General features: G+C 44.0%; 1 protein-coding gene across 1 annotated transcript; it reads left to right on the top strand.

The window, feature by feature from the left end:
• Positions 1 to 340: 340 nt before the first annotated feature.
• On the top strand, positions 341 to 10,035 carry LOC128447852 (single-stranded DNA-binding protein 3). Its single transcript, XM_053430232.1, has 12 exons — positions 341 to 421; positions 3,199 to 3,325; positions 3,465 to 3,532; positions 4,649 to 4,713; positions 5,185 to 5,230; positions 5,322 to 5,357; positions 5,491 to 5,545; positions 7,047 to 7,117; positions 7,261 to 7,339; positions 7,722 to 7,750; positions 7,837 to 7,938; positions 9,231 to 10,035. The coding sequence occupies exons 1-12, from the start codon at positions 401 to 403 to the stop codon at positions 9,258 to 9,260; spliced, it is 729 nt and encodes a 242-aa protein (XP_053286207.1). The 5' UTR covers positions 341 to 400; the 3' UTR covers positions 9,261 to 10,035.

Genomic DNA, 10,035 nt, shown 5'->3' with positions numbered 1-10,035 from the left:
TATTGTCAGAAACATGTATAACTGCAGGTTTCAATTTATGTGAGAATGTACTTGGGCATATCATACGAATGTTGCTTTCAATTACTGTATGTGGACTACTGCTCTCTACTTAAGAAAATTACAAATGATTAAATTATGAATCTCTCCTGCAAATTATTACCCATACTATACAAATTTCCTTTTAAATCTCATATCCCACAGTGTTTCTAATGAATAACCCCAGTGCTCACCCTGTCAAGGGATATATTGTAAATTTGTTTAATTTAATTTTTTCTAAAGCAGATCACCAGTATCTGTGCAGTAGATTGAGATCTCTCTGTCTTTCTCTCGTCCCCAGGGTCCACCAGGATCTCAGCCTTCCCCTCACTCACAGCCTCCCCCACACAACCCCAGTAATCCCATGATGGGACCTCACGGACAGGTAAGACACAAACGTTAACTCCATCCTCCTTTTCCTTCCATCCTTCTCACTCACTCCATATCGATTTCAATTGCATTGCTGGGCTTGGCATTTACATGTGTTACCAAAGCACAAATACAATATTGAAGACATTCACAATATAATAATAATAATAATGTAAAAAAAAAAGCCCAGTAGATCATCCTTGTCAGTGGCGGTAGTGGTTACATTGTAACCCTATGTAGCAACTGTGACAGTCCAGGAAATGTCCATTTAAAGGACGTTCTTTCACTTGAGTGGGACGTGCAATTTTTTAAACATAGGGCCCCATTAATAAGATACAATAATGATAAACAAATATACAACTATAACAAATAAACAAATGGAGACAATGCCAGTAAGTTGATGATGCCAGAGTATCTATTCACACGTTTCCTACAACCACAACGCTCACTCACTCACTCACAGTGTACAAACAGCGCACGGGTCGTTGTTGTGCTAACAGACAGGACAGGCAGCATCCACGATGGTAGGCTGGATGAATAATTTAGCGGTGTTGGCCCAGCTGTAAGGAGCGGAGGTGCATCTGGAGGGCCTCGGCTCTCCCTCAGCCCAGCACTCACCATCCCATAGTCCATCAATAGACCATTAATATTGTAGCACAGCCTGACACTGTGCAGCTCTTTGTGCACAAGCCCACTACAATAACATGGTCGAGAGAGAGAGAGAGAGAGAGAGAGAGAGAGAGAGAGAGAGAGAGAGAGAGAGAGAGAGAGAGAGAGAGAGAGAGAGAGAAAAAAGAAAACAGTAGTAAGTCTCCTCTCCAATCTCACCCCAAGGGGTAACTACAATTATATAACTTGTTCTCCACTTATGCACACACACTCTGTCATAGGTCACCTTCAGACACTTTACATAGACTTACATTCATTTCCTCGTCATTATCTTAACCTGTCCAGAACATTACAGAGAGTATATAATTACCAGTGAAAACCAGTCTCATCTTGTCATATATTTGTGCTGCGCTTACCACCGGGCGAAGATAATAACACAAGCATTATTCTGCTGTTCATGCTCCGTGACAAAAGCACACAGCTCTCACCCAATCCACATTCAAATCAGCATGTTTCCCCTTGATACTAAAATATTTGCATTGACTTTTGCAATTAAATCTCATCGTCTGACAGAGAAATATGGCTCCGCGGCTGTGGGCATTTGTAGTTGCAGCAGCGCACTCTCACAGGTAAATGTGAAAACCATCTGTCCGGGGCGCTTTACATTATTCACCGGTTGTGCTCTGGCACTGTGTGTGTCCCGGCCAGCCTGTTCTCGTCCCCTCTCCGTGCTCAAACATCTGTCTCGTGGCGTCTTCAGCTTCTCGCAGTTTGGAATCAAACCATCCATGCGGGCTGTATTTTTGTAGCACTGCTGTCTGGTGACACACATGCACACACACGCTGTGGGGAAACGGGCAGTAGCACAAAACAGGGAAACGTACAAGAAGCAGAACAGCTCCTACTCGTACTCCTTCTTCCATCCAACTGTCATGTTTCTCTCATCTTTTTCTGCTCCACCTCCCTCCCGCGCTCCCACATTGTTTTTTCCAGGCAAAGTTTCCATCCTTCATGTGTTCCCCCTCTTATCTGTCTTCTTTACCTTCACCCTAATGGATTTTACCACCTGAGGTCTTAGCAAAACTTAGCAAGCCCCCTCTTTCAACCAAACTTCAACGGTGCATTATTCTTCAACACAATAGCTCCCCCTGCCGGTCCGCAATAATAACACACCAAGAGGGGTCAGGTTAGATGCAGTGAGCCATTTATTAAATAAGGTTTTCTGTGTTTGGACAGATTTGGTTTTGCAGGTACAGGTTTTATTTAGGAAACTAATATCGTTAGTATTTACCTGTACAAAACCGCCTAAATATAGAAGATCCATGAAAAAACTAAATTAATATTTGTCCATGTTAAAACACAAAAGAGCAAAGTGCAGATGTACATTATGTGTGATGTTATGAAGCTTGAATTTGATAATAACAGTGGTATACTGAAAAACGTACTCTGTGGTGCTTTGTGTATCTTTTATTTCGTGCATTATTTTGTTTCTATATAATTTACTCAGATGTGGTATTGACTTTACACACGTCTCTATAAATAGATATCGTCTATATATCTTTATGCAATTCTGAACCGTACTTTATTAAATTTTTGTGCACTTCAGATGAGCAAATGTTGTAGATTACATCATCTTTAGATTCTTCATAATCAAAATGTTTAAAGACAATTCTGACATTACTGTTTTTGTTATTGAGTTCATTGGTTCTGGCTTCTGTTTTCATTAATTAGATGCAAAATTTCACGCTCAGTAGAGGAAATCTTTCGCATGTTTTTGTGGACATAACCCTAGTGCAAGAGCAAATACATCTGTGATATTATAAGGCCTGCTTGTCAAGAAGTATTTCATCCTTAACTAATTACAGAAATAAATAGAACTCAGAAGAGTGCATACCACAGCCAAGGACCAATAGTTTCACCAAATTTCATACACTCAGTCCCGTAATATGTTTTTCACCAAGATCCATTAAAACTATTCCTTTGAAATATTTGTTAAAAATGGCAAAAAACTGTATCTTAAAGAAACTGACCAATACCACATCTTTCCTTTAAGTTTCTTGGTAATGCATCCAGTGGTTTTGTGTATGCTGCAAACTAACAGACAAATAAAAGGTCATGAAAACATGACCTCTTTAGTGGAGGTAATAATAACTAATGATCATCCTCTCCCTGTCCTTCCTGCAGCCATTCATGTCTCCACGGTACCCAGGTGGCCCCAGGCCCGCCCTCCGTATGCCAAATCAGCCTCCTGGGGGCATCCCCGGGTCACAGCCTCTCCTGCCAAACAGCCTGGACCCCACCAGACCTCAAGGTAGAGTGGAACATGCAGTGTTGTTTCAGAGAAGCTGCACTTGTGCAGTCTCATGCCGGTCTCTGAGCGAGCTCTACAATCATTGCTGATGTGAATAGTGCTGTCGTGCTAACAAGTTGCTCTCCATGTCTCACCACAGGACATCCAAACATGGGAGGTCCAATGAGAATGAATCCCCCCCGAGGCATGGGAGGGATGGGTCCCCAGGTAAGCACCAGTCATATGACTCACTCGTACACATTATAACACAAAGAGGTGTGAGAATACAGCGAGTCGTGACAGTGGCTCGTGTCCTTTATTGTTTCCAACCCTCTGCACTTACTCTGCAGCTGCTGCACACACAGATTTGGTCATTGACAGTTTATGAACAAACCCAATGTTTGGTTACCCTTCATTCAGAGCCGCCATAAAAGCAGCTATAATGTCCAACCAGCAGCCTATAAACTGCATGCGCATGATCCGTCTCCTCTGCTGAGGAGAAGTCTTGGTTGTGCCAGGCTCGTAACTTTTTGCCTTCAAATGTCAGGAGCGCTTTGATGATTAGCTTGGCTCGGACCAGAGCCAACGCCTGTTCTTCATGTGAAATCCTTCCGTCTCCCACCTAGTGTGACGGACTCAGACTGAGTGATCCGCCACCAAGACAGTCTGACCACTGCTGCGTTCCTTTTATCGATTTGATCATCGTCAATGTGATTCAGTGTATACATGAGATGCTTAAACAACAGCTCCATTTGAATCACCATCGCCAGACAGCTGCTTCATTCTGCACCCGACCACCTCCTGCTCCAACATCACCTCGCACAAAGACACACACACACGCACACACTCTCTCTCCCTGTGCCCCCCGGCCCCTCTCTGTGCCACCCTGGCACGGTGACTTTGGCAGTTAGTGCACCAGCAGCTGGTGTGACATCTGCTCGACAAGTGTAATCGTCTGCTGAACAAAACTCTTCCTCTTAGTGGAGCTGCTCTCTGGCCTGCCCCCATACTCTCTGTCTCTCTCACACACACACACCCAAGTTCAGGCATGTAGCACCCGCCAAACCCGCCTGCTGGGCAGCGATGAAAACAAACACACAGAGGGGAGCAAGAACACATAGAGACACACAAGCAGAAACACACAACATATACAGACGCGCGCACACACACACACACACACACACACACAGCTGTCCACCGTCACACACAGCCCACTCCAGCCAACCCACACAAGCGCATAATTAAACACTAGTTAGTGGGAGACATGATCACCACTGACCTTCATTAAGATTCAAACATTTAGAGGGAGCAGGTGCGCTGACCGTGTCTTCCTCTCTTCTGCAGAACTACGGTGGAGGGATGAGGCCTCCTCCGAACTCCATGGGGCCAGGGATGCCCGGCATGAACATGTTAGTAGACTCAAAACACACTTCTATGATATTTGACAAATGTTACTCACAGAGATGAGCCTGTTTTAGGTTGTTTTTTTGTAATTGATTGTTGAAGTCTCACTCCAGTAGCTTATTAGACAAAATGACATACTCCAAACCCTGCAGCTGAGGAGCCTTTTCCAGCCACTGAGCCTCACCCACAAGTTGACAGGATTGGTTCTTTAGGTTTGTGACATCACAAACCTTTTTTTCCTGCAGTGTTTAGGTTAATTGTCACGGCGTTGACGGCCTATTATACTCGAAATGTTTCTTATAACATAAAAGGCTCAAGGGGACATGATAACTGTAATTAGGGAAAACATAAAGCTCCGGCTTGGACAAAGAAAAACAGAATGCTTTTCGTGTTTTGGTCGGACTCGGTGAGAAGATCGTGGCCCGAGCTGCACTCTAGTACCAGCTTCTCATTTCTCCCTGTGTTTGCATTTCCAGGGGTCCTGGTGGAAGAGGTCCGTGGCCGAACCCCAACTCAAACTCAGTGAGTCGCGCTCTCTCACGTCTTAGTCGTCCGTATGACTGTGTTGACAGTAACCGTGTCTCATGTTCTGTTTCATCTGCTCTCTCCACAGATAGCATATTCATCTTCATCTCCAGGCAACTACGTGGTAAGTATCGGAATCGTGTCCGACCACGGGCCATATATTACCTTTCACGCCGTGATATCTCACAGGCACGCTGCCATCTACATGCACTCAGCGCTCACTTCTCTCCTTTTCCTCTCGCTTCTTCACCCCTCAGGGCCCTCCAGGGGGAGGCGGCCCACCAGGAACTCCCATCATGCCTAGCCCCGGAGGTGAGTTACACACTTCACTTTCCCTTCTGACTTCTGCTTTTATCCGGCGCTCACTGAAGGAGGGCTCTGTCTCAGAAACATCAAACCCGGTCGCTGTCAGAGACACGTCTCTCTTTGGGAGACAGGCAGAAATAGGGCTTTAAATACTGCAGGAACTGAGCCTTTAGGAATATTTTTCAGAGTTTAAAACATTAAAAAAAGGTAAAATATTTCACTGAATGTGACATTATTCAGTATGTGACATGCATGGGAAATTTTGACTTGGTATCAGACTTTTTGCTACTATTTTCCGCTTAAGGGACATTCTGCAAAACATGGTTTCACAGTGAAGACAGTTACAGCTTGAAAGAGAAGCAGAGGCATGTCTGTCGGCGATCAGCTGATCCGTCTCCGCTTTGACCCGTCACTCTCATGTCCCTGTGGAGGAGTCGCTGCTAACAAAGCACTGTGGGCAGATCGCCTGTAGACGTTCTGTTCCTGTCGGCCTGCGGAGAGCTTCTTTTTGTGTCCACTATTTATTATTTATATACGTACCTCTATTGTGATCCGTTACCGGGGCAACCTTTTTGCACAAAACGCTGCTGCTCACACGTACACCGGTAGAGGAAAACATATTTCCACTGCAGTCGCCAAGACTCTGGGCGCACACACACACAGACACACACCAAAACCTCTCTCAAAAATGCACACCTCCCACTCAGTATTGCCCCCCCCCCCTCCAGTCCAGTCACGACATAACAAGTACATTCAGGGAATCTAACAGGCAACTTCTCTCCACCACTTTGCACATGCTACACCTATCTATCTCTCTTCTTTCAATTTCGTAATCCTCTTTTTCTCTGTGGCTCTGTTCAGACCTGGTATTAACATGCGTCCTGAGAGAGCCAATCACCAACGTGGTCTGGGTTGAATTCGACTGATCACACCGGACAGTAAAATGTGTCCTGAATGTGTCTCCTGTGACCACCTGTGATCAGATCTCACTTCTCCGCTCTATGTGCAAATAAACACGACCATCATTTGTGATTGAGATGTTAATATCAGGGCTTCTTCTCAACTTACTACCTTTAATGCCTGATCAAGGACGACTCGTCCCTCTTATGCTCATGAGGAGTGATACAACATGCACTGTTTGCTAACTTGGTCTGATTGTTTTGGAGATGGACTGAGAGTTACATTCCCCGTCATTTTGTCCTGGCACTTAAAGTAACATACAGTTGTTCTCTGTCCTGTTCTGCCAAAAAAAAGAGATCATTTCTGGGTTCTGTCCGGCTGTAAAATAAACAAACTACAAAATTACAGTGAAACAATGTCAGACACAGTGAAAGACAGCGCCCCTCCAGTGGCCTCAGCTCATTATTTCTCATTTCCCCCCGAACCAACTGGATTGTTTGACATTTTTAGACCAATTGGATACAGACAGAGATCAATATAAGTATTTCTGGAACAAGATGTGTTACATTCGCCTGATTTTAAACATCCAATTATTTTCTCTTCATAGATTCAACAAACTCGAGTGAAAACATCTACACAATGATGAACCCCATCGGCCCTGGTGGAAATAGACCTAATGTGAGTCACATGGGTTGGATCAGTTTTGAATCATAATAAATTGCATCAGTTTTTTTATTTGTACATTTGATTCTAATTCATTTCCAAGCATGAAAAAAAGCAAAAATAAATGACCTCCGTGAATTTTCTTGTTATTTGAATAGTTCCCGATGGGACCGGGTCCTGACGGGCCAATGGGGGGAATGGGTGGTATGGAGCAGCATCATATGAACGGGTCACTAGGTGAGTAGTTGAATATAATGTCCAGTGTGTGTAGCCTGTACGGAGTTTGTTCAGAGGCTTTTGGAAGTAAGACTCTGCCCCCCTGTGACTGACGGAGGAAGTGTTCTCGCTCCTCTTAGTATTGATCACAGCTAAAACAGATTAGTGGGGCAGTGAGGAGGGCAATTGATCCTGTAGATGGGTGAGACGTGGCCAGTGAAGCCAGCCGAGTTGCTGCTCATCTGTATCTGAAACAAATGGCTCAATTAAAGGCCATTAGCAGTGAGAGGGCAGGGTCTTTCTGTTTGCGCTGGATATCCTGGAGTGATGTTAAATTAGCAGCTGAGGATCTGCTAACGGTTACAATCACTCAGGTTCCTCTTGTTTTATTGTCTCACCACAGGCTCCGGTGACATGGATGGGTTGCCAAAGGTAAGACGAACTAACCGGTTGGCCGTCTTATTTGTGCGCTTGTTTGTGAGTCCTGGTTTCTTATTGGTTTGTTTCCCATGTTGTAGAATTCTCCCAACAACATGGCAGGCATGAACAATCCCCCCGGCACTCCGCGGGATGACGGCGAGATGGCAGGCAACTTTTTAAACCCATTCCAAAGTGAAAGTGTGAGTGTCAACAAACATTATAAGCTGGGAACAAACAGAGAATATGCTATCTAACTGTGGCGAGGCAGAGAGTCACATACAGTATTGAGTCACTTACTTATGCAGATTAGAGTATCTGCAAAAATGTCCACTTGTATCGAGCAGCACATTCAGATTTATCCACTCACAAGGAATCAATATACTTGATAAAGTTGTGATGGCTCCAAAATTAAATCCCAAACCACTGCATTGTGTGCCAACTGTCTGTGGTGGGTCTGGTTTCACAAAACTAGACTTTGAATATGACTCACATCAATCTAAAAGGCATCCGACTGCGATCAAATCCTACATTTATCCTTTGCACTAAGCTGTCTGGTTCTCGACTCTCGTAAATTAGACTAATTTGCCAGTATTCTGAGTAAATGAAGGCATATTTCAAACTAAAAAAAGAACAGCTGACTGAGCAGCTATGTGGAACCACTTCTTCTTTTGACTACATTAGAAATTATTAAACCGTGGAAAACAGTCTACAGTGACAAGGTCATCTTTCTTTGGAGATTTAGCAAATATTTGTGTGTTTGTGATACAAAATCTTTTGGTAGCTCAAAAATCTCCCCTCAGTGCAGATCTGTAGCAGAGCTGAGAAGCCTTGCTCAGGAAATCAAATAGATTATCCGACATATTTCATTTTTGTCGTTTGGTGCCACTGGTCAGCAAGTGGTAACGATTGTTGGCGTGGAAACTAAGGAAGTAGCATGGAAAACATTTGAATAGTCTTAAATATGTAAAAAATATTATGTTCTAGGTCTTAAATATGTTAAGGCAGGTCCTAATTATGTTAACGTTAATTTAACGCACAAAATCCAATCTTTAAATCAGCTTCTGTGGCTGAATTCGGTACCATGGTCAGTCGCGTAGTGTCGTGTTCCCAGCTTCACCTAACTCCAGTACAACAACATGCATGCACACGAGCATGGAAGAGAACCACATCATATGCTTTCTCTGACGCATGGAGGGATTGTCATATAGTGATTAATGTGAGACTGACATTTTGCCACAGTATCTTCACTGTGATCTGAAACCCCCTAACATTTTCTCCTTGGGCTGGACTCTGCTCTGCTTGCTGCTGATTTACTGACATACCGTAAATTAGCAAGGGTTGTTTGTTTAGTGTCATGGCTGCTGATACTGGACATGGCATTTAGTTTAGTTAGAGGTTCATGCTTTCATCTGTAACTGGGTAGTGAACGAGGTTTAATATAGTTTTGGCTTATCTTTTCTCCCCTCCCTCTGTTTTCTCTCTCTTTTTACAGTATTCACCCAACATGACGATGAGTGTGTGATTTTTATTTTTTATTTTATTTTATTTTATTTCTTTTTCATCTCCCCCTTATCCAAATCTCCCTCTCCCGTCTGCCCCGGTGCATCTTGCATTACCTTCCTTCCTCCCTCCATCCCTTCTCCTCCTCTTCTTCCTCCTCCTCCTCCTCCTTGTGGACGGTGTGCTGCGCCACACAGCACCTGAGGATACCCCTGGAAAGCAGGACTCCCCATAAGGCCCCCCATCCCAACGCCTGCAAAATGGGTGTGAGAACATGAAAACGGCGTCCAAGCAACATGAAGGGTCTCCTCGCCGCTTCTCCTCGGCTGCCGGGCCCAGCGAGGGGCCCTTGGACAGTGATAGCTCAACCTGCTCCAAGCCCATCTCTCCCAAATGCAAAGCCTGCCCCAATGGCTGTCATGACAGCCCAATCAAGATGCCCCCATTGCATCTACCACCACTCTATTAAATCATGCTGATCATCCCTTATGAGGGCATGCAGTAGTTGACTGACAGGGCGGGGGCATAAACCCTTGTGCAAAAACTCCTGTGGCAGGAATGATATTAAAAAAAAAGAAAAAAAAGATGAACTGATGATGTTATTTTGGGGCAAGAATGGTTTTCATTAAATGTTTGTATTTTGTTGTTGTTGTTGATGATGATAATATTATTGTTATAATTTTCATAATTGATTATTATCCTACTAATGTAGTTATGATTTCCTGTAAAGGGCACATTTTATCTCAGCAGCAGCATCAACAATGACAGAATAAGCACACACTCGAAAAAATGCACAA

Source organism: Pleuronectes platessa, chromosome 9, assembly GCF_947347685.1.
Source record: "Pleuronectes platessa chromosome 9, fPlePla1.1, whole genome shotgun sequence".
Lineage (NCBI taxonomy): Eukaryota > Metazoa > Chordata > Actinopteri > Pleuronectiformes > Pleuronectidae > Pleuronectes > Pleuronectes platessa.
Note: the sequence above shows the minus strand (reverse complement) of the source record. Positions and strands in the feature narration are given on the sequence as shown.